This window comes from Enhydra lutris, unplaced genomic scaffold (assembly GCF_002288905.1).
Source record: "Enhydra lutris kenyoni isolate GAN:26980312 unplaced genomic scaffold, ASM228890v2 scaffoldscaffold82, whole genome shotgun sequence".
NCBI classification, from domain to species: domain Eukaryota; kingdom Metazoa; phylum Chordata; class Mammalia; order Carnivora; family Mustelidae; genus Enhydra; species Enhydra lutris.
The window spans coordinates 5892041-5916600 of NW_019154166.1; the positions used below are offsets into that span (position 1 = coordinate 5892041).

Here is a 24560-nt window from a genome sequence, read left to right on the forward strand (position 1 = left end):
AAAAAAAAAAAAAAAATAAGGTGTGTTTTATGTCCCAGAACATGGTTCATATCAGTGGTTGTTCCATGACAGCCTGAGAAAAATATGTAACCTGCTGTTGTTGGATAGAGTATTTTCTTCTCTTGGTTGACTATCTGGGATTTCTGGGTACCTTATATCTTATCTTAAATACACATTTTTACAGCTAAAAACTAAGTAGCTTCCAGTGAATATTTATTTATGCAGCTACAGTACTCATGTTCAAAACAAAAATGTGTAAAATAGGTCTCCAAATAAGTTGTTGCTGACAGGATTTATAACACAGTCAACTCTTGCACTTCTGCACATTTCTTTCAATAGCAGTGACTCTCAGCCTTGGGTAAGGACCATTGCCAGCTCTGTGCTCCTGGTTCTCTACCTCCTTCTCCGTCCCTGATGCACTGTGTAAATAATGGTCCCTTATTTCAAGGAAATGTAAAGAATGCTCCCTTCATGGAAACTACTAAAGATGATTTTTGCTGTTTGGATGATAGGATAATATATTTTGACAGTGCCTTAATTTGGTTAAAAATGACTAATAGATGTCTTTAAAGATATGCATAGTGATGGCTTTAGCTTTATGATGAAGAATGGGTGGAGTAATTGTAATGAAATTAGCTCATGTTTGCTATATCTCAGATATAGTGTGGTGTGGCCTTATTCAGTGAAACAGAGAAGACTTAGTCTTTTTTTTTGGTTTTTCCTGTTTTTGCTTTTTTGTTTGTTTTTACTAATCTGACCCTGTAATTATTTTTTTTTTCACTTTTCCACTTTTCTTCCTTTTTTCTTTGTTCTCAGCTTCCGGTTTGTAAATGCTGGTGAGTCCTTGGGGGTAAAAATTAGAAGAGTTGCTTTGTGTTCCCTTTATGGAGGTGGTAATGGGTTGGGTGTTATTGTTGTTGGTTTTCATTATGATGATGGCTTCCTGTTACTCCCAGTCTGACCCTACACGTGGATTCTTCTAGGAGTATGCTGGCATTTCAGCTCCCTACCCAGCTGTTGCTTCCATCATGTTCCTTGAGAATATGCATAATTAATGACCATGACTTCTCTTTCTGTTCCAGCCTGAAAGAATAGACCCGAGCGCGTCACGACAAGGATATGACGTCCGCTCTGATGTCTGGAGTTTGGGGATCACATTGGTACGTTCATCACAGTACTGTAGCAGGAAATTCAGAATGGAAAGAAAATTTTATCAGCCTTCCACCCCTCCTGAGAACTGCTTTTTTTTTTTCTCTTCTAGTCTTTGACTTTACTTACCTATTTTTTCCTCTATAGTTATAATCACAGGGACTCTGTCTTCTAGTTGTTGGGAAAAAGTCTGTGTTTTTTAATTTTTTTATAAACATATTATGTATTTTTAGCCCCAGGGGTGCAGGTCTGTGAATCGCCAGGTTTACACACTTCACAGCACTCACCACAGCACAGCCCCCCCCACCCCCGTAATGTCCATAACCCCACCACCCTCTCCTGACCCCCCTCCCCCCAGCAACCCTCAGTTTGTTCTGTGAAGATTAAGAGTCTCTTACAGTTTGTCTCCCTCCCGATTCCATCTTGTTTCATTTATTCTTTTCCTACCCCCAACTCCCCCACGTTGCATCTCCACTTCCTCATATCAGGGAGATAATATGATAGTTGTCTTTCTCCGATTGAAAAGTCTGTGTTTTACTTTGAAAATCAAACCAGAGTTGATGGTTTCCCTCAAGGTTTTTTGCGGTGCCTCTGCACCCTCCGTTGTGCTTCTGGATCTCTTGGCAGAGGTACTAGGAGTCACACCTGCATCAGGAAGAGGGATGGGGAGGGTGGCTCCTCCCACCTCAGGCAAGAGCAGGGTGTCGGGTAATACTCCCTACAGGGTGTGTGTTAGGCAGACATGTTTACGTGTACGAACATTGTTTCTACTTGGAATCTTCTGTTCACTGAATAGAAAAGTCACAGATGGTGAGCAGAAAGTAATTCATTTCTGGAGGAATACCAACTACCTAGGTGAGAACTCTAATAAAAGTTCTACCTTAAAACAGCGCTGAGAAAGAAGAGTGAGAAAGCTACTTAATTTGCAACTAAGTGCAATGAAATAAACTTTTTTTTTAAAAAAAGATTTTATTTGACACAGAGAGAGAGGCCACAAGTAGGCAGAGAGGGAGGCAGAGAGAGAGGGGGAAGCAGGCTCTCCACTAAGCAGAGAGCCTGATGCGGGGCTCGATCCCAGGACCCTGAGATCATGACCTGAACCGAAGGCAGAGGGTTAACCCATGGAGCCACCCAGGCACCTGAAATAAACTCTTCTTTCTCACCTATGACTATACTAAAATTTTCCTTCTGTCTTAGAAGTATCTGTATTTGCTTATTACTTCCATATTCCTAAATTTTGGTTTAAAACTTTAGATTTTCTTGTGCTTCTTGTCATACCACGGCTTGGTGGCATTCTTCTGACTCTGAACAGCTGCTTCTACATTGTGGGATTTCACATCACTAGATGGAGCTGTGTCCTATTTGGGAGGCAGCCTAAAGCTTCCCTTCAGTTTCCTCCCATTTTTAATAAGGTCCCATGGCCCAGAGGTAACACAGGTTCTGAGCAGAGAATTTTTTTTTTTTGTAGCTTACTAAATACTCTCCATCTGTTCATTGGCATTATGTGGCCTTGAGGTCTTCCTGTAGATGACAATCACATACCCTTGTTAGCGATCCTGCTGAGTCACATTGCCGGGCATGATGAATTCTCCGTACCCACAGTTAAGGCTAGTGGCTGACCTCTGCAGAAGACTCCCATCCGGTTTCCCTTATAACGTGGTACAAGCGATACCTCGTGGAGTCTTTTCTTGTTGTGAAGCCAGCTGACCAAAGGAGAGAAGTAAGCCCTTCTCTTTAGTTAGGAGATAACATGGAACTTGGGCATCTTTTAGGTGATGCCCTGTGGTGACTGGTCCAGAGGCCTACAGCATGACCTGTAGCGTCCTGCTGAGTACCTAATTGTGTGCATATAAAGGATAGTCACGATTCAGAAACACCTCCGTCCAAACCAGTTATGTTTAAAGGGAGTACTTACTTCAGCTTACAAACAGAATTTTGTTTTGTGAAAAGTTTTAACAGAAACATTTCCAGTAAGTTCTTTTAGTATATCTGACTAAATTTTGTTTAAAAAGCAAGGCATTCAGTACTTAAAATTGCTTCCTAATCTATTTTCCATGTGAATAATCTTATACAAATTAAGAAATCTGTGAACTTAATTTCTAAGTTCCTAAGTCCTTCACTTTCTGTGGTGCATTTTACCTTTTCCTACTGTTACTAACATCCGTTCTCAAGAATGAATCTGATGAAGTTATTCCTAGTGTTGTGAATAACCAATAAGGTTTACTTCATCCTAAGCATTTGTATTTATATTGGAAAGAAACCTTAGTCAGAGGCCTGAATTTCTTCATGTGTGTGGCGTGCCTGCTGCTCCCCCACAGGTGTGTGTAACTGGGGACAGTGGTGAGCTGAAGGTGCCATCTTAGGGCAAAGAACTTCCCAGCCCAGCCTCCCTCTGGAGGATGCCCTTATGTTTGCATGGTAGCTTCCCTTTCACTAGCAACTAAACTAGTAATTTAATAAACTAGTAATTTAATACTTGACTAAATCGACACCATCCAATAGCCCTGAACTGAAGAAGCTCTGAGATGGTGTCCTCAGATAGTGCTCTCTCTCAGACCTTCTTGGATGAGCTTGGAGGTTTCACCCTCCCATTACCTGTCACTTGTCAGTGCACCTGACACGGGATTCATTTAGGCCATGCCACAGATTTAAACCTATTTTTTTTTTTTGAAAAAGCACAATTTTTTTGTTTTATTTATCCCCAGAACAGAGTGAGAAAAAGATAAGAATACAGTCCACAAATATGTTTGACCTTTGGTGCATTGGGACGCGGGTCTGTAAGAACCTTCAGATCTAGTTTGGTGTGGTTTAGAGATAGTGTCCCGAGTGCCCTTTTTGGGTTCAGGGTTTGGGGTTGAGCCCAGACCTGATTTCTTCAGTTGTGGAAATACCTGCTTGTGGGTGAAGTTGTAGTGACCACAGGACGCCTGGAAAACGGAATCTGCATGTTGCTTCCTCAGAGCTCAGGTTGGGCTTTTGTTGGTTGCAAGTTCTCTTACCTTAGAAATGACTGACCATGCCCGGCATCGGGCTCTCTGCTCAGCGGGGAGCCTGCTTCTCCCCACTCTCTCTGCCTGCCTCTCTCCCTACTTGTGATCTCTGTCAAATAAATAAATCTTAAGAAAAAAAAGAAATGACTGACCACTTCCATTCAGATAATGACAAATTGTGCACATTTTGCGCTAGGAAAGTTCTAGAACCAGCCTTCCAAAGCCCTTCATATAAAGGTATCAGAATCAAGGGCTGCCCTGACGCTTAGGCGGTGGCGACGTTGTCTGGGTTTTCCCTTTCGGCCCCAGTCCTTGAGCTCAGTTGATCTTACAGCCTCTTGATTTCTAAATACCTCTTCCGCCTCCCCTTATAATTGCGAAAACCTCACCTCACCCTTATCTGGGTTGGATTCAAGGCTTTACAAGAGTTTTGCTTGGAATTCAGATTTTCCACGTGGTGTTAGTGAGGAGCAGTGATAACGCGCAGCGTGCTGTGTTTCTCCCGTGTTCTCTGCAGTACGAGTTAGCCACAGGCCGGTTTCCTTACCCGAAGTGGAACAGTGTGTTCGATCAGCTCACGCAAGTCGTGAAAGGGGACCCTCCGCAGCTGAGCAACTCCGAAGAACGCGAGTTCTCCCCGAGCTTCATCAACTTCGTCAACTTGTGGTGAGTGCCCGGAGGCGCTGTGGAGAGGGCCACGGAGCTTGCTCCTCTCCGCAGCCCGGTCCCTCCGCGGGGAAGGGGCGCTTCCGGCTGTCGCTCTGCTTCCGGGTGGGGGCTCGGGTCCCACGGAAGGCTCCCGCCGGTTCGAGAACGTCTCTCTTGCGCTGCGACTGGGTACTGAGTACTGAGGTGCTGAGTACTGAGGACTCGGTGCTGAGAAGCAGATGCGGCGGGCGGAGAAGCTACTGCCTGCGGACGTCTAGGGCCTTGGGCCAGAAATGCCACCAGGCGACATGGGTCGTCTCCATCCAACGTGGTTCTAACGGGGAAGCTGTATGGGAATCACTCGGAAGCTTTTCCCAAGTCAGGACCCCGCCAGGTCAGACTGTGAGTGCGGGGGCAGCTGTCTGCGCTGACGTAGCGCTGACGTAGCGGTGACGCAGCGCTGGTGCAGCCTGTAACGTGTGGGCGCGCGGTAGAGCCAGGCCCCGCCCTCCGCTGGTGGGCCACGTGCCGGCTCTCTGCAACCTTATTCTAAGGGAAGTGTGCGCCAAGCCGTGCGTCGTTCGTCCGCCTTGTCGCAGGTGCGCACACGCGCACATGCATGTCCGTGTGTGGAGAACGTCGAACTAACTGTGCAGAGAGGCAGGAATACGGTCATGCTTTGTACCGCCTCCGTCTGTGTTTTAAATGAAATCTGCTTTATCGTTTCAATATTTTCGATAATTTATCCAACATGACTTAAAAATAAGATGTGTTTATGAGCAAAAAGTATTCTTGAAAACGCTCTTTTTCTCAGAATTTTTTTCTTGCCAGGACTGCTGTTTCTCGCTCCTCTCTCTGGTCCTTTTAAGACTTCCATTTCATGGTCTAGCATTGCCGTCTTTTCAAATAATTAGAAAAGATTCGAATAATTAGAAAATACGATTAGAAAATATTTCATCTTCTGTAATTCAATCCTACCTTTGCATTGGTTTTCCGGGGGAGAGGAATACCTCAGGTTTTCTAGATAGAAGGCTATTAGGATGACTCAAGTTGGCTGTTCTTCCTTTTCAAAAACAGTCTGCTTTTACCAGTTTGCACACAAATAGGCAGTTTACAGAATCACACGTGATCATTTTATATATTCCATTCTAATAAAATAATTTAGTTGAAGTAATCTGTGTGAGTCATGGAGTAGAATTTCCAAAACGATCATCTGTGAACCTCTCACCACAGTTGATTTCTTCTTGATCCGTTGATCTCTCTACTGTTTTTGTTGTATCTGTGTGTAGTACTTGTGTATTTTTTATTTCCATGTCCCTTGGTACTAGTGCTCCCCTACAGATAACGGTTATAGACATCAACCTGAGTAGGTCTGTGGTTTCAGCTCATCCCAGATCATCCTGGGCTGTAGTCGGAAGTACATTTGTTTTTAGGACCTGCTCCTGTCAGCTCTCTGCATGTGTCCATCCTCCCTTCCACTGTCCTGGGGTGTTTTCTGTCCTCTCTGACCTGGATCATTCAGTTTCTACTGGCTTTCCTCATATTCCGTATCCCGTTGTTCCAAACCACTCTTCTTTTTGTCAGAGTTGTATTTTTTATGATGCACGTCTGATTATGTTCCTTTTTGTTTAAGGCTCTCAAGAGCATGCATTTTTAACAGAGTGATATCATCACCCCAAAGGGGTCAAAAATTTGTTCCAGAGAGGCAGGAACTCTTGGATAACATAATGGTTTGCAGCCGTCTGTAGGCCTGCTACAGCATATAAACAGATACACGGTGTTTAAATTGCACAGGAAGGACGGGGCGATGGTGAAAAAAGGCCTGGGGAGCCCTGGTCCAGAGGATGCCCATGGCCCTTTAAAAAAAAAAAAAAAAGGCTAAATTAACCTAGCTTTCAAAACCCGTTATGATCTGGACTTGGTTTATTCCTCTAGCCACATTTCTCAGTCCTCCCCTTGAGCAGTTTTTTGGCCAAACTGAGTTTCTTCAGTTGTTAAGTTAAACGTGTAATGGAAGATACAGGAACATATTCTCATAGCCTTTGGGTAGATTAAATTTCTTCAACAGCACACAGAAAGCACGTAAGCATGAAAGAAGAGATTTTGTTAACATCTAAGAATGTCTCTTGATTAGAAGACACCACTGAATGAAATGCCAACCATGCAGTGTCCTTGACATAGATATTGGAAAAAGGATTTTCATTCAGAATATGAGAAGAGTATAAAACACATAAATATGAAAGTGACAAACAGAAATGGCCAAATACTTGAAAAGGTGCTTAAAAAGATGGCATTCAGGTGCTCAGTAAACATAGGAAAGGGTGTTCACTCGGCATTATTAGACATCAGGGGAATGCAAGTCAAAACTACCTTGAAACACCATTACAATCACCAGAAATGAACGCAGTTAAAAGACTGATGGTACCAGGGCATCTGAAGCAACTGGAAGTCCCATCCAGCACTTGCAGGCCTGTAAGTTGGCGCAGTCTCTTTGAGAAGCAGTGGCAGGATCTCCTAGAGCTGGAATACAGCCGGTGCATACGTTATGCTCCAGCAGTTCAGGTCCCAAGTATGTGCCCCACGAAGGCCCAGACAGAGGCACGCCAGAAGACATGTGTGAGATGCCCTGAACCACACGTTCATGATCACCTCCAGCTGGAAAGAAGCATCTCTATCAATAGTAGGGTCAACAGGAAGTTCTAGCATTGTTCACACGACACTACACAGCACAAGATGGGCCATTGCTACTCTTGGCAATGAGGGTGAATCTCAAATGGCATTGCATGAAAGAAGGAAGACATAAAACAGTATCTATGGTTTCATTTGTATGAAATTTAAGAAGACAAAGAAGGAATAAAAGGTAATAGAGTCAGAATATTGTTCCTCTTATTTTTGTTCTACATTTAGATTGTGTTGCTTTGCTGAACATATGCTTCAGTTAGAAGTTTCCTAAAGGAATAAAAAGGAGATGAGGGCTTCAGGACCAAAGTGATGATACCAGTGCCCAGTTTACCTTCCTCCTTGCTTTCCCTCCCTATTTAAAATGTTAATAGAATTTTTAAGTCTTTACTTGTTCTGAAAAAGGGCAAAAGTTCTATGAGGAGTTCTTGTGAAATTGGGAAGATGAGGCTGAATTCAGAGATGAGCTGACTGGTCTAGTTTGCTGCGTGCAGAGGGAAAACAGCACAGGCAGGATATCAGACCTGCACTGGAATTCCTCGGCATGGCATAGAGGACCCAGGAGAGCTGGCAACCTGGGGACCAGGCCAGTAGGAAGCAGATCTTGATCTAAAAATGTCTTGAGGGAGTGTTTTCTGCAGTGGATCTCAGACACGGCCCGGACTCTGTGGCAGTAGTCACTCCTGCCTTGTACTTGGCCCAGTCTGGGGTCTTGTCCCAGTCTTGTACTGGGAGTCTGCAGTGACTCCCAGTGAGGACACTTGTGTTGGTTAGAGGCTGGGGAGTGTGGTGGAATCTGTGCCCACAGATCCAGGAGGCAGATCCGTTGGCCAGGTGATGGTGCCCTTGGGATGGCCCTCTGCTCCTTCTCACAGTCACCAAGGTCTGTGACCAGGGTCAGTTCCTCGTGTTCGGTCAGCATTGGTGCCTGTGGGGCATGGAGAAAGAGAAAGGAAGATGAGAATTGTATCAGTCTGGAAAATTTGAACAAATATCCCCTTGTAAAATTTGCCACTGAAAATGTCAGGGAAAAAGCTGGGGAGAATGGACTAATTTGAATTCAGTAGAAGTTTCCAAGTAGCAGACATGGTTTCTGAATTGAAGGGGAGGCAGTGATGGTACATAGCTTAGCAGGTGTTGCAGGGTTGACTGAATCCCTGACACAGGGAACACCCTTGAGTTAATCTTGCAGAGGAAAGGATAAAAAGATGAATGAGAGACCTGGAGAAAAAAATCCAGGAGGTTCCACTTAACTGATAGTAGAGAATTAAAATGAAAATTATATTGACTTGAAGAAAAACTCGAGTCCTTAAATGAAAGTACCAGACCAAATTAATGAAAAGGGAAGGAAAAAAGAAAAAAAACCTGTCTAGGGATGTTGTAAGATACTGCTGTTGTCTTATGCATTTTAGAGATAAAGAAAACTTGGCAAGCTTCCATTTTAAACAGGCACCCATAAATGTACATACCAGCTAAGAAAGACACAAAATCAGAGCCATACCCAAAGAGCGAAGAAACAGCTGCAGAATGATGAGTGTGGAGTGCAGATTATTGGAGTGGATTCGATCTTGGACAGTAATTGCACTGAATCTACTCAAATACCAGATAAACATTTCATGGTGTCTTTTTATATGTATCAGAGTTGGTACAAAACCAAGGAGTCCACAAAGTTCTAAAACTAAATGAAATCAGAAACTACGGGAGGTAAGACATCGATGAGGGGTTAATGTCCAAATATATAAAGAACTCAACTCAACACCAAAAAACCTCAGATAATTCAGTTAAAAGTGGACAGAGGACCTTTATAGGCATTTTTCCGGAGAAGACATCCAGATGGCTAAGAAGCCCATGAAGAGATGTTCACCATCACTCATCATCAGAGAAATGCAAATCTAAACAACAACGAGATAGCACCTCCTACCTGTCAGAATGGTTAGAATTAAAAAGGCCAGAAATAACAAGTATGGGTAAGGATGTAGAGAAAAAGGAATCCTCCGTGCACTGTTGGTGAGAATGTAAATTAGAAAACAGTACAGAAGTTCCTCAAAAAATTAAACTTAGAAATACCATACAATCCAGTAGTTCTACTAATGGGTACTTAGCCAAAGAAAATGAAAACTAATTCAAAAATAGATATGTACCCGTGTGTTTATTGCAACATTACTTACAGTAGCCAAGATATAGAAGCAATCTGTGTCCATCATAGATGAATGCATAAAGATGTGGGGTGTGTGTGTGCAGGAGTATTACTTGGCCATAGAAAGAAGGAAATCTTGCCATTTGTCACAACATGGATGGACCTAGAGGATATTATGCTAAATGAAATAAGTGAGAGAAAGACAAATGTCATGATTCCACTTAGATGTGGATCTAAAAAGCAAAAACAAATGAGTAAACAAAAACCAGAAAGAGACCCATAAATACTGAGAATTGATGGTTGCTGGAGGGGAGCGAGGTTGGAGAGAAGTCATATGTGTGGAAGGTAGTGGGACGTCCAGGCTTCCAGTTGCAGAAGGAAGAAGTCATGGACATGAAAGGTGCAGCACAGGGACCATAGACAGTGATATTGTAGCGTTGTATAGTGACATTTGGGAGCACAGTGTAATGCGTAGACTTGTCGAATCACTCTGTTGTGTACCTGAAACCAGTGTACCATTGTGTGTCGATGATACTTTGATAAGGAAAAAAAAGTGACTTAAAAAAATAAATTAGGGGAGATAAGGATTGTTAAGAGGCTGCTGATTGGAAAGACTCAGTCAGTTGGTAGAAGCAAGACAGATCCTTCAAGCTGGGACCCAAGAATTCCCAAAGATAAAGTCAAATGCAGTATGAGTTGTTCAGGAGAAATTCCAGCACTCATGTAAGAAATGAGAATTAGTAGAAACGAATGATAGCATTCATAAATTCATAAATTTAAAGAAAAATGGAGAAGACGCTTGGACATTTAAGCAATAAACAGAAACTTACAAAGCAGCAAACTGAATGTCCAGAAATAGAAATCATAAAGTAAAATTTGGTAGCTGGATTAAACGGCAGATTAGGTGTAATTGAAGGGAGATCAGTAAACTGAAAAGTGGGTCTGAAGCTGCCAGCAGAACTTTTGGAGATGATGGAAATGTTTCACAGTCCGCCCCCGTCAGGTCTGGTGGCCAGAACACCCAAGATGTGGCTAAGGAAATACATGTTCACATTTTATTTCATTGGGATGAATTTGACAGCCGGCTCCCTTACTGGATCCCTGGGGCTTAACTAATTGGGGTTACTGTGATTACTAATGGCAGCAGGAATTCTGAAACAGAAGATAGTGTTAATAAAAATTGGGTTAAACGTTTCTACTCGTATGGCGTCATGATGTCTACATTTTTGCTCCAGTAAATGAATGGAAAAATCGGAAACCAAAAAGTCGTGGCAGCTTTACAAAGTAAATATCAGTGCGGGTGGCAGCTGGACGGACGGGTGTGTAAAAGGCTCTGAAGTCTGCAGCTGTGGCCATGCTCTCCCCAGGTCTAGAAGCTGGCGGCGGCGGTTGGGGCATCACTTCCTGCGGGATCAGAGGTGGACAAGTGCCCTTTTGTGGACCGGGGTCTGCAGCAGCAGGGTCTGCTTAGAAGTCGGAATCTGGGGAGTGAAAGACATGCTTGTGTCAGTCACTGCCTGGGCCACAGCTACGGGCTACGGAGTGGCAGGGTCATAGACAGCCAGGGGGCTGGGTCTGTATGGGACTGCACAGACCCATGGTGGCACCATGTTCTAGGCTGGTGGCCCCGGATGTGTGAAACGGCTGTCTGTCTCTCTTGCTGCCGTTCATAGTACTTAGTTAGGCACTTGGAGACTTGCTGAGCAGAGGTGTGGAGAAGCGTGCACACCCTGCAAACCACAGAATACATAGAGTCTAATGCTAAGAAAAGCAACTAATAGAACACGAGTTTATGGTAAACCAAGCTGAGTCTGTGGAATAGTCTAAAATACAGTTCAAGGTAAAATCAGTGTATTTAGGGTGTCCAAGGAAATGAAGAACCGAGGAAGGAGAAAAACAGCGATGAAATGAAGAGTTGGATATGAAAACTCATTAAATTTTAGAAATGAAAAAACATAGCTATCGTTACAAAGGAAAGCAGATTTGATATACTCTAGACTGGAAACAATCGAGGACAGAATTGGGGAACTTGGCGGAATAGGCTGAGGGTTTCCCGGCGTGACACAGGTGACACTGTAGCAAAGAGTCGTCAAGCAGCAGGGAGACTAGAGTGGGAACTTCTCGCATGTGTGTAGTGAAAACGACAAGATAATTCTGGAAGTGGAGAAGCAATATTGGAGACAATCGTGAAAAGCATTTGAGAAGTGATCTAGGATGTGTTCTTCGACTGAAATTAAAGTCTCTACCATGTGGGATAGACCAAGGTAAATTTATACCTAATGCATTGAAGTAGGAGTACAGAACAATGATAAGGTGTAAGTTAGCAGGAGGATAGAATGTCTGTGAGGGAGTAATTAATTAGACTGCCACCAACTCGTTATTAGCAACAGTATTTGCCAGAAAACGAGTTCTAGCTCTGGGGTATAGAGGAAACAGAATTGTTAGCCTTGTCCTGCAGTTTTAGTTTTATACTCGGGCATTCAGTATCATTCACAACACGGAGGAAATACAGATTTTTTTTTTTTTTTTTTGGAATAATGTCTTTTTAGAAAAGACGAAGAGTTTAGCATTCATAGAGTGTTAGAAAAGATAGACTTGGCCAAGAAGGGACGAGAACCCAGCAGAAGGGGTTGCAGTTGGTCTCCTGGAAGGTAGAGGACAGTGTGTGGGAAGCTGGTGGGGTGGAAGAGACCTTGCGACCAGCAGCTCGCAGGGCGAAGTTAGGCTGTAGCGTGTTCTCAGTGGGGGCCTCCGTGGACCCCAGAGCAAGCTGTGCCACTGGGTGGGCCCCCGAGCTTGGCATGATGTGGGTGAGGAGCTGCATTTCTCCACCCCTCTGTGGAGTGGTCTCTAGCTCAGGCTGCCCCAGGGGGCTCGGATGACTGTGTGCCACCAAGGTCGCCCTGAGAGGCTGGCGGCTGTGCGTTCGGGAACCCCGTGTAGCTACGGGCTGTGCCGCATAGAAGGTGCAGGTGTAGAACACAGCACTGGCTGTAGAAATTGGGGAGCTGTGTTGCCAGCGGTAACTTTTCAAACAAAGATTTCTTTATTTGAGAGAAAGAGAGAAAGAACAAGTGGGGCAAGGGGCAGAGAGAGAAGCAGACTCCGCTGAGCACAGAGCCCAACACGAGCTTGATCTCACGACCCTGAGATCGTGGCATGAACCAAAACCAAAGAGCTGGACGCTTAACAGACTGTCACCCACGTGCCCCTGGTTACCTTTTGATAGTAAAAAAAGGTGAATAAAATAGGTTGGAGGAGAATGGTGGCTAAGATATGGTCCAGGACAAATCCGGAAAATAGAAACAACATGAAGATGTTTCTGGTCACGTTAAGTTAGACAAGGTAGGATTCAAGGGGAGGATATCACCAGGGCAGGGGTTCAATGTAGCAGTGCTGTCCTTAGTGAGGTGGTGATGCTGTCAACTTTTGGACCAGAGAACACAGATTGAGATACAGAATGCAAAAATTTTTTAAATCTGAGGATAAATTGATAAAATTTATATATAGTTTACTTCCCAGACTCTGGTTTCTCTTAGGTCGTGTCTGTGTAAATACTCGTGTGTGTATTTAGAAAGCACGTGCACACATGCACACACACGCACATTTTATACGTACATATTCATATAGTTAACTGCATTGTACTCTGCCATGTGGCTGTGCCATAATTTATCCGATTTTCAGTAGTTAACCTTGTTTCCAGTTTTTCACTAATGCTTCTACACTGAACATCCTCAGAATAAATCCTTAGGCTATACTTTGTCTAATTTTTTGTTTTTTTTTTTATGTTGGGTGGGTTGTCCTCGTTGTTACTCTTACATCTGAAGGGAAAAACTGCTTGATTCTTTGCATATTTCATTTGTGAAAAGAAAAATACTTGGGTAACTGTGTCTCCATTTTATTAATGTTATTTTTGTGTTATTTTAGCCTTACGAAGGATGAATCCAAAAGGCCAAAGTATAAAGAACTTCTGGTGAGTATGAGACTTTGGGAATTTTGTTTATTTTATATTCTATGTTTTGTTTTTGTTTTTGTTTTTGTTTTTACTTTTGGGAATTTTAGATATTTCCTCACTGTGAATTCTGTTAGCATGCCGGTTCACTAAGCAAGTAATGGTTCTCTCCATCCTAGACAAACAGCTTGACCTAATGAGTAATTTTAAAAAAATGTTTGAAACAGATATTTGGAAGGAGAAAATTGAAAGTTACAATTTTCCTACCAGTTTACTAGCTGGATTCTCACAGAAATTTTTGGAAAATTTTGGCCTTGATGGGTCATAAAAATTATGCTGAAGAATTGTAACACTCACTTTAAAGTAGCCGCCTTCCACCACATGGTCTAGGTATGGGTAACACACCCATAAGACTTTCTTGTGCTTCTGCCATCATGAAATGCTCTCCTGCAAATTTACGTTACACAGCAAATTCCCGCCTCTTTGACAGTCCACCCGTCCCCGGGACTTGGGTGTCCTAAGCCATCCTGGATGTGGCATCGGTCTCGGCAGTGAAGAAAATATTGATCTAATGACGTGGGGATCTTTGAAGGAAAGAACCCAGTGTCTAGCTGTCCCGGATGTTAGGTCCAGCCTGTGGTCAACACTAGCAAGGACTCTATAAAGATACGCAGTCCGCAAGCTCGGAGAAGCTATGAATGAAGAGTACTGATGGAGAGGGCATGTGAGGGGGGGCTTTAGTGACTCAGAATCGGGGCGAGGGGCTTTGCAGGGGACAGGGCAGAAGCCCCTAGAATGCGATCCTAGGATGCATCTGAGGCCCTGGCAGAGTCTTTTCTCTAAGATCTTTTTGCTGCATGTGGGCAGATGGGAGGAGAGGTTGAGGTCTGTGTCCCATGTCCCAAGAGGATTGGTGATGGGATCCGTGCAGCTCTTCTTGGCTCTCAGATGGCGGCAGAGGCCCCACTCTGCTCTCTGCCTCAACAGGCCCCGTGGCAGAGATTAGCTTCCCGACTTCACTGCCCGGGTGGCCCTTCCAGATCAGGCTTGTCCGCACCCAGCCCCACGTCTCCATGAAGCACCGGCCATGCTCGCCTCTCTGTGCTGGTGCCACGAAACTGTGCAGCCACATGTGGTGGGAGCCCTCGGTTCTGTGCCGCAGCACAGTCAGGAGCAGCTCGGTGTGGGCCCTGACACAGACTTTGATGTTTTTCTTTTTCTCTGTCCAATTCTCTTGCAGAAACATCCCTTTATTTTGATGTATGAAGAACGTACCGTCGAGGTCGCCTGCTATGTTTGTAAGATCCTGGATCAGATGCCAGCGACTCCCAGCTCTCCCATGTATGTCGACTGATCTCGCTGCTGCGTCAGATTTGAGAAAAAAGGGCTGAGAGGAAGTAAGACGTAAAGAATTTTCATCCCGTATCACAGTGTTTTTACTGCTCGCCCAGACACCATGTGCAATAAGATTGGTGTTCGTTTCCATCCTGTCTGTATACTCCCGTCACCTAGAACACGCATCCCCGTGATACCTGATTGATGACAGTGTTAGTGCTGGTCAGAGAGACCACGTCCTGTTCTTGTGTGATGAATTTACTCATGAAATGTGGAAGTCAGTACGATCAATTTGCGGAGTGTGATTAGATCACCTCTTAAACTCACTTCTAGACTCAAAACCTGAAGACGCAGCTACTGGAGTGGTGTTTTGTCGGACTTCAGATGCCGGAAGAATGCGGTGATGGACGTACGATGTCTGAACAGAGAGACTCGGGCTTGAGTGAGGAGAGCTGGCGCAGCCCACGAGACCCACGGCCTTCCGGAGCTGGGAGACAAGGGAGGAATTTACCTTCTTCACCAAGTGCAATAGATTTACTGATTTGATATTCTGTTGCTTTACCGTCACAGTCGGTGTTCGGGGATCGATGTGCTCAGCCAAATTTCCTGTTTGAAATATCACGTTAAATTAGAATGAATTTATCTTTACCAAAAACCATGTTGCGTTCAGAGAGGTGGACACGGAAATATTGAGATGGGACAGAATGTGTTCTTTTCTCCTTTACCGGTCCTTCTGCTCTTCGTCGGGAAGACTCAGGAGTCTGCCACTTTGTCAGAGAAGGTGCTGATCCTAAGAATCTTCATTCTCAAATTCGGTGTGCTGCCAACTTGATGTTCCATCTGCCACAAACCACCCGGACTGAAACAAGAAAAACGTACTGAGGGCAAAGAGGACAGATGTTTCCATGCCGAGCACCTGACCCGGAACGACTTGTAGCAGCTCTGGGTTCCCCTCGGTCCCACGCCTGAGACTTCAGCCGTCACAGCTCACGCACAGGGAGAAGCAGCTGGAAGCGATGTGCCTTGACTGATAGGTAGAGAGTGCTTGTAGGGCAGCACAAGACCAAACCTCAACCTTCTGCTCTCACTGGCCCAGATCTTCGGTTTCGGAATCTTCCTCCCTTCCCGTCTGGTCTGTTGCCGCTCTGTGACTTTTGCTTAATCCAATATTTTGCCTTTTTTTCCCGTCCTATATTGAAAACCTTTTTCATTTCCAGGGATGTTTAGCCCCAGTCCCTCCCACGCTGTAATGTTTGAAAGACTGAGAAACATGGGCCTCGCCGATGTGGCGGGTAGTGAAGAAGCGTCTTCCGGAGACACGTTGGACCAGACGAGGGTCCCTTGCAGAAGCTCATCGCCGGCGAGAGTCTCTGGCAGATCACCGTTATTTTTTGGAATTGGAATTCTGTTGAAAAAAACAAACCAACCCAAACCCCCAAACCGCCCCAGAGTAGTTGTGAGGCCACTGAGGTCTGCCCCCTGATGTTCTGCTCCATCACCAACTCATTAGCCAGGTGGCCCACTCTGGTGCCACTGGCCTCGCTGGCCCCAAGCGTGCGGCTCCGTGTGGCAGTGAAGTGGCTCCGTGAGCAGTTCAAGCACACGGGAGAAGGGCAGCCACGGCCGAGAGCAGGCGGTGTCGTCAGAAGCAGGTGTGGCCGGTGGTGCCGGGGGGAGCCCCCCTCCCAGGGTGACTGTCCCAAACGCTGTAAAACAGTCGAGGGAGGACGGTGCTGTGTCACGTTACATCCCCATAAATCTCCAAGTTTCAGAAATGAATTACCGCTTCGGTCCACTTCCCTAGTTTCCCCAGTTTTCCCCCACCCCAGCCTCCTAAACCTTTGACCCCCCAGTGTCCTGAAAGGAAGCGTTGCTGCGCGTCTTCCTTCAACCACACCAAGCCATCTCCTCCGTTGCTCCCGGGGACTCGAGGAAATCTGTTGCTCTGCTGTCCACTTCCCGTCTGGCTCCGCGTAGGGTCACTTTGCCATCAGACACGTGGGGATAAAAGCAATTCTGACTGTCCAGGAGCTTCATCTGACCGTTCTCTTGTGTGGGTGACCACATCAAAAGGCAATTTTAGTGTATTAATCATAGATTATTATAAACTATAAACTTAAGGGCAAGGAGTTTATTACAATGTATCTTTATTAAAACAAAAGGGTGTATAGTGTTCACAAACTGTGAAAATAGTGTAAGAACTGTACATTGTGAGCTCTGGTTATTTTTCTCTTGTACCATAGAAAAATGTATAAAAATTATCAAAAAGCTAATGTGCAGGGATATTGCCTTATTTGTCTGTACAAATGGAACTCAGTAACATACCTGCTTCTTGGAGCTTGGGAATATTTTATCCTGTATTCTTGTTTGAACCCTCCTCTATTTAAGATATATACATGGAATCGAAGTGTTTATGTAATAGTTCTATCCTTTTGCCTGCAGGTCAGTTGTAATAAATCTAGGATATGATGATGACTTTGTAATTTGATTTCCTGAAGTCAGACCCTGAGAGGGGAAGATCAAGTAAATTCCATTAAATTATCTGTGCATTTCACGTTGGGAGAAATTCTCTTCTTCTGGAAGCGTCTACGGCTCCCTTCTTTTCCTCCTCCCCTCTTGGCGGTTGCTGTAGCTCTTAGCTTGCTCATCTTGAAACCACAGGTGTATCCCTGAGGCACCTGCTTTGCTCTCTGTCCAAGCAGGTGGGATACGGTCTCTTCTTCGAGGTTGTTCCTTGGTCGGTTGCCCTCACCCGCCCTGGCTTTCTCGAGGCTAGAGGAGACGGGTACCGCTCTTCAACCTGTGACATGCTGGAGATACACAGCCCGTAGGAGCCCCGGCTGCCTTGCCTGCTGCCTGCTTGCCAGCCCTGTGTTCTGCTCCTGGTGCTGTGGCTGCTGGCTGGGCACGAGACAGCAGCTCCGACTACAGTCCCCCCTACCCAAGAGAGAGGGACAAGGAGGAGAGGAGAATTCTGGGTCAGAGACCTGTGGAGGTCAGACCCAGGAGGTTGACGGGTGGGAAGACAGATGGAGCTGAGCAAGAAGCCACCGAGGCCGGAAGCTGTGGGAGACAAGGGCTTCAAAGCGCCAGCACTGAATTTGTCTGTTACGCTACCACCTCCCAGTTACTGACCAGCCCCTGAGTCATTGCTCACATGCAGTTTCGGCAACTTCCCCTTTTGCTATGCCTGTTTCTAACCTGATCTGAGATGCAGAACTGGCCGCGGTAAGTACCCAGCATTCTCCGAGGAATGGCTGTCAGATACCCCGACCCCCCAGCTCCATCTCAGCTACTAAGGGAAGGGATGGCCTGCAGCACCCACAACCACAGCTGAGCAAGACGATGTCATGAGAACTAGGTAGACTGTGCTTCATGCTTCGTGGGACTCTGCGTGGGCTGTTCCTCTCCATTGATCCTGACTATAGCCTCCCCAAGTCGGGTGGCAGTGTCCCATTTTAGGTACAAGAGAAGAGACAGGGTTGGGAGAAGGCAGCTTCTGACTCTGATAACAGTAGGGAGGGGAGGGGAGGGGAGATTCAAATCCAAGTCCGCAACACGTAACTGTAGGAAACACGCCGCACCATGGAGTCCAGTGGAATTGAGAAGTAGATGAGTCCCAGCTACAGCTGCACATCCGTCCTGACCAAGACCGCCTTTGTTGTCTCAGGGATGAGTCAACATCAGGGGTTCTGGGGGCCCCAGTGGGGCTCGGTGGCAGCTGTGAGGAAGGAGGAACCTCCTACCTCGGAACTAAGCAGAGAAGCTCTAAATCCGACTGAATTCTCAGGCACAGCCCACCTGAGAATTCAGGATAGAGGCTGTGAGTCCCCATTAGCATGATGACCTTACGTGGCAGTCCCTGATGATGGGGATTCGGCAAGAGAAGAACTTAAGCTGGTTTTGAGTTCGTATTAAAGTGCTTTCTCACTTCCTGGTTCCATCCATCTGTCTCAGCTGCAGGAGGACAGAGACAGATGTAGGACACAGAAGGTCTCGAAAGTGGCTTGGAGCTCTGGCCGCCCTGTCTTGGGGGTCTGAGGCGGTTTGTGTCTCCTGCTCTTGGCTAGGTCTGGAGTGCACCAGCCATACCCAGAACCTCTGTGTCTTACTTGGGAGGTGAGGGATCGAGACCCTAAAACCTATTGGTCTTGCTTGTTAACTCCTTTAATTAGCTCACAAAGTGGTATGAGGGAAAATCAATAGCACTAGTGACTCTCTTAGAGTACACTCCAAGAAACAGGTGTCACGAAACTTTGGCACGAGACTACACATAGAAGGAGTACCGTTAGGTGAACCATCAGCCTCCGCACATCTTCTAAACCGATGTATTTCTTTCAGATAAACGGGCATCCAGGAATTCCTTCCGATAAACGAATATCCAGGAATTCTCAGCTCAAACCTTGAAATCATTATAAGGTAATGCAATTTCTGCGTTAGCATTTTTATTTCATTTTTCGGAGGACGTGCCGAAGCATATTATCCTCCTTAGCGATAGGACACGACCCTGCTAGCTAAAACTGTCAATCTGTGTAGCACAGTATGAAGTCACAATTGAGTCATGAAATTATAGAAGGAATCAACTTTCTATGTGCATTTGAAATTTCTGTCTCTGTGGATGTTTTGCGGAAGAACTCGCAATGGGACTTCTAGGTTTTCCTGGCTCTTCTGATCAGATGTTCAAGAGCTTGGTAGTTTCCGTAAGGCAATGCACTGATAGTCAAACCATCTGAGTCTCTTGATGCTTTGCCCTGAGTCTTCTCCCGAAACTGTGTGTTTCTGGTTTGACAATGTAACAAACTAGAAGATGTGTTTATAAAATGGCTAGGGTTGTTTCTTTGTTTTTTGAAACCAAGATTTGTTACATGCACCTGATTCCTACCTGTTTTTATAAACTCTGCATTCATTTCATCCCTGGAGCCATTGATGAGAACATTTTTCATGTCTTCAGAAAAATGATTTTAAGCATATTCGTTAGAAGCACCTTCACACAGTCATCCCTGCTCACTTTTAATCCTAAATGGCATTTCCCAGCTTAATTTCTTGACTTGCGAGATCAGATCCCAGCACACATTTGCCCGTTTCTGTAATGTGAATCCAGTTTCAAAGCATGGAGCGTAGTTTCATGGGAGGGCAGAAAAAGCATCAGAACGTGTTAGAATCAGCTTCTGTTCCTGAATATGTCCACTTCCGGTTAGGAACTGAGTCCCTTGGATTAGATCCCTCAATTTCCCGTAGTTCCTTTGTTTCTAGTCTGGCTGACGTGACACACTCCTTTCTCACCACGAATTTCCTCCTGCTCCCTGGTCTTCCTCACCTTTCTCACCCCCTCCATCTGTCCCCACTACTGCCCTTCATCTTTCTAAAGTGCTGGTGGAATTGCATCATTCTTCTGTTTACAATTCTTTAATAAGTCCTGGGGATATGCAAGATGAAGGCCAGGCTTTTATGTTTCTAGATACATAGTTTTATTTAATCCTGAACACGGTTAGGAACTCCTCTCTCCAGGATAAAGTGGGCTCGCTGTGATCGGTAACCTATCCTAGTAACTAGGACTAGTAACCTGTGCACCATCACAGAAACAGTGAGGAGTCTGGAAAGGTCAGGGGTAGCATGAGTCTGAAAAGGTGGACAGGGTTTTAATCATACCTGAAATTATACACCACGGCAAGGATGAACCTTTTCTCCTGTGTGCTGGAGAACTGTATGGGATAATAAGTGACAAAATGGTCTGCCTGGCTGTACTTCAGAAAAAACCATTTCAGTGACTATGTAGGCTGGAAGTGGGGAGATTTGATGGCCAACTAAGAAACGTGCAATATCAGGGTGCCTGGGTGGCTCTGTTGGTTAAGCATCTGACTGTTGTTCTCAGCGCAGGTCCTGATCTCAGGATCATGAGTTCAAGACCTGCATTGGGCTCCAGCTGGGCATGGAGCCTACATTAAAAAAAACAGGGGTGGGGGTGGGGGAGGAGGAAGGAAGGGGCTTGCAATATTCTAGGCAAAAGTTGGGGGAGGTAAAGTAGTGGGAATGGAGAAGAGAGGATTTAAGAGAAAACGTAGGAAGTGGAATTAGCTCCACGAGTTCCTGATCGAATGTGCAGGGTAAAGAACGAGGTAGGGGAGCCTGAACCGATATTGTTTTCTGGACAGATGATGCTTTACAGAGCTGTTGTGCCACGCACAACCTTTCATGGTTCGCCAAACCTGCTATCTGCTCTTCAAAGCCTTCTCGTTGTCTAAGCCGGTTCCTTCTGTCTGGAACTCTTCTTTCCCCTTGTCTTGAGGGTATCTCATCATTCCTTAAGATCTAAGTTAAATAGCTCTACCTCTGGGAGGACTTCCCAATTCTGAGCTCAAACCACCCCTTCCTCCCTCCTTTCCTCCCTCCCTCCCTCCCTTCCTTCCTCCCTTCTTTCCTTCCTTCTTTTTTCCATATCTCCGTGCAGCACTAGTCTTGCGCAGTGACGGTTATCTCCTCCCTTCCTTGGCTGTGAGTTATCTGAAGTCAGTCTCAGCCATCCTGTGACCCAGTGATAGTGTCGTCGTGAGCATGGTACGGAGATAGGGCTCTTCTGTAAAGAAAGCCATATATACTCTCGATATTCTCCCCCTTGTTGAAGATCACACTTCATTCTTTTGAGCCTCAATGATTTTTTTCCCCAGAACAACACAAAATGAATTGGATTTCTTTATCTGTGGCATGTTTCCACTGAAAGCAAAGAGGCGGATATGGATTTAGCTGCCCATACGGTCAACAGTAAGCAGAGTTTAGGCATTAAAGAGAAGCCAGGCAGCTATTACTAGGAAGTACCAGGGGTTTCCGTCTCTGACGGCGTGCCCCAGTAAGATGCCGTTAACGGTGTTCCTGGGGAATGTGTTCACGTGGGGATCACGCTACCTTGCTTTTCTAATACTCAACCACCTTGAAACCACTCGTTAATCACTAGGATAAACACAACTTGCTTGTGTTCAAGATTCTCGCTTCCATAATCCTGAGTGATATGGGCCTATCATATTTCTTTCTCGTAAGACTTCTTTTTTTTTTTTCCTTTTCTTTTCTTTTTAAAAAATCAGGGTATGTTTGCCTTGGAGGAAGAATTGGAATTTTTCTTTTTTCTCTTGTCTGGAAGAGATCACCCCGATTTTGTACATAAAATTGGGATTATGTATTCCTTGAAAGCTGTTTAGTACTTTGCCTATAAAGCTGTCTTGGCTGGATGTTTTCTTTGTGAGAGGATTTTTTTTTTTAAGATTTTATTTATTTATTTGATAGAGAGAGTGGTCACAAGTAGGCAAAGAGGCAGGCAGAGAGACTGGGGGAAGCAGGCTCCCCGCTGAGCAGAGAGCCTGATGCGGGGCTTGATCCCAGGACTCCGAGATCATGACCTGAGCTGAAGGCAGAGGCTTAACCCACTGAGCCACCCAGGTGCCCCAGTGAGAGGATTTTAAATCACTGTCTCAATTTCTTTAGAGGATGATTTCTGAGAATTCTTTTTGCATCAGTTCCTGGAAGTTGATTTTCCTATGTTATCTATATTGTTACATTTGTTGGCATGTGCTTATCATTATTCTTCTTTTATTTCCTTTTTTTTTTTTAATTTTCTTTTTATATTTTAAGCCTGGAGCTCAATCTCACAACCCTGAGATCATGACCTGAGCCAAAATCAAGAGTCGGATGCTCAACCAAGTTAGCCACCCAGGCGCCCCTCTGCTCTTATTTCTAATACCTCTTATTTTCTACTCCTTCCTTTAGGTTTATAATGTTATTTCTCTCACTTCTTAACATGGACAGCAGACTCAATGATTCTGAGACTTTATTTTTTTTTAAATTAACATATAATATATTATTTGTCCCAGGGTTAGAGATCTGTGAATCATCAGGCTTACACATTTCACAGCACTCACCATAGCACATACCCTCCCCAATGTCCATTACCCAGCCACCCTATCCACCCCCCACCCCAGCAACCCTCAGTTTGTTTCATGAGATTAAGAGTCTCTTATGGCTTGTCTCCCTCCTGATCCCATCTTGTTTCATTTTTTCCCTCCCTACCCCCCAGGGCCCCTGCCCTGCCTCTCAAATTCCTCATATCAGAGAGATCATATGGTAATTGTCTTTCTCTGATTGACTTATTTTGCTCAGCATAATACCCTCTAGTTTCATCCACGACATTGCAAATGGCAAGATTTCGTTTCTTTTGATGGCTGCATAGTATTCCATTGTATATATATATACACCACATCTTCTTTATCCATTCATCTGTTGATGGATATCTAAGTTCTTTCCATAGTTTGGCTATTATGGACATTGCTCCTGTAAACATCTGGGTGAACGTGCCCCTTCGGATCACTACATTTGTATCTTTAGGGTAAATACCCAGTAGTGCGATTGCTGGGTCATAGGGTAGCTCTATTTTAAACTTTTGGAGGAACCTCCATACTGTTTTCCAGAGTGGCTGCACCAGTTTGCATTCCCACCAACAGTGTAGGAGGGTTCCTCTTTCTCCACATCCTCACCAACATCTTTCATTTCCTGACTTGTTAATTTTAGCCATTCTGACTGGTGTGAGGTGGTATCTCACTGTGGTTTTGGTTTTTATTTCCCTGATGCCAAGCGATGTGGAGCACTTTTTCATGTGTCTGTTGGCCATTTGAATGTCTTCTTTGCAGAAATGTCTGTTCATGTCTTCTGCCTATCTCTTGATTGGATTATTTGTTTTCTGGGTGTTGAGTTTGATAAGATCTGTATAGATTTATACAGATATCTGTATAGCCCTTTATCTGATATGTCATTTGCAAATATCTTCTCCCATTCTGTCAGTTGTCTTTTGGTTTTGTCAACTGTTTCCTTTGCTGTGCAAAAGCTTTTGATCTTGATGAAGTCCCAATAGTTCATTTTTGCCCTTGCTTCCCTTGTCTTTGGTGATGTTTCTAGGAAGAAGTTGCTGTGACTGAGTTCAAAGAGGTTGCTGCCTTTGTTCTTCTCAAGGATTTTGATGGATTCCTGTCTCACATTGAGGTCTTTGATCCATTTTGAATCTATTTTTGTGTGTGGTGTAAGGAAATGGTCCAGTTTCATTCTTCTGCATGTGGCTGTATAATTTTCCCAACACCGTTTGTTGAAGAGACTTTTTTTCCATTGGACATTCTTTCCCGCTTTGTCAGAGATTAATTGACCATAGACTTGAGGGTCCATTCCTGGGCTCTCCATTCTGTTCCATTGATCTATGTGTCTGTTTTTGTGCCAGTACCATGCTGTCTTGATGATTATAGCTTTGTAGTAGAGCTTGAAGTCTAGAATTGTGATGCCACCAACTTTAGGTTTCTTTTTCAACATTCCTCTTGCTATTTGGGGTCTTCTCTGGTTCCATATAAATTTTAGGATTATTTGTTCCATTTCTTTGGGAAAAAAAGTGATGGTATTTTGATAGGGATTGCATTAAATGTGTAGATTACTTTAGGTAGCATGGACATTTTCACAATATTTGTTCTTCCAATCCATGAGCATGGAACATTTTTCCATTTCTTTGTGTCTTCCTCATTTTCTTTCATGAGTACGTTATAGTTTTCTGAGTACAGATTCTTTGCCTCTTTGGTTAGGTTTATTCCTAGGTATCTTATGGTTTTGGGTGCAATTGTAAATGCGACTGTCTCCTTAATTTCTCTTT

The 24560-nt window shown here is 44.6% G+C and overlaps 1 protein-coding gene across 3 annotated transcripts in view; it reads left to right on the forward strand.

Moving 5' to 3' along the window:
• LOC111161210 (mitogen-activated protein kinase kinase 4) overlaps positions 1–17362 on the forward strand; it is a 137344-nt gene extending 119982 nt beyond the window's left edge. For all 3 annotated transcript variants that reach the window (XM_022524791.1, XM_022524789.1, XM_022524792.1), the window contains 4 exons: positions 1083–1160; positions 4657–4805; positions 13531–13576; positions 14796–17362. In XM_022524791.1, the coding sequence (XP_022380499.1) occupies positions 1083–1160; positions 4657–4805; positions 13531–13576; positions 14796–14909 (387 nt within the window). In that variant the 3' untranslated portion in view covers positions 14910–17362. The remainder of the gene's footprint in view (positions 1–1082; positions 1161–4656; positions 4806–13530; positions 13577–14795) is intronic.
• Positions 17363–24560: the final 7198 nt, after the last annotated feature.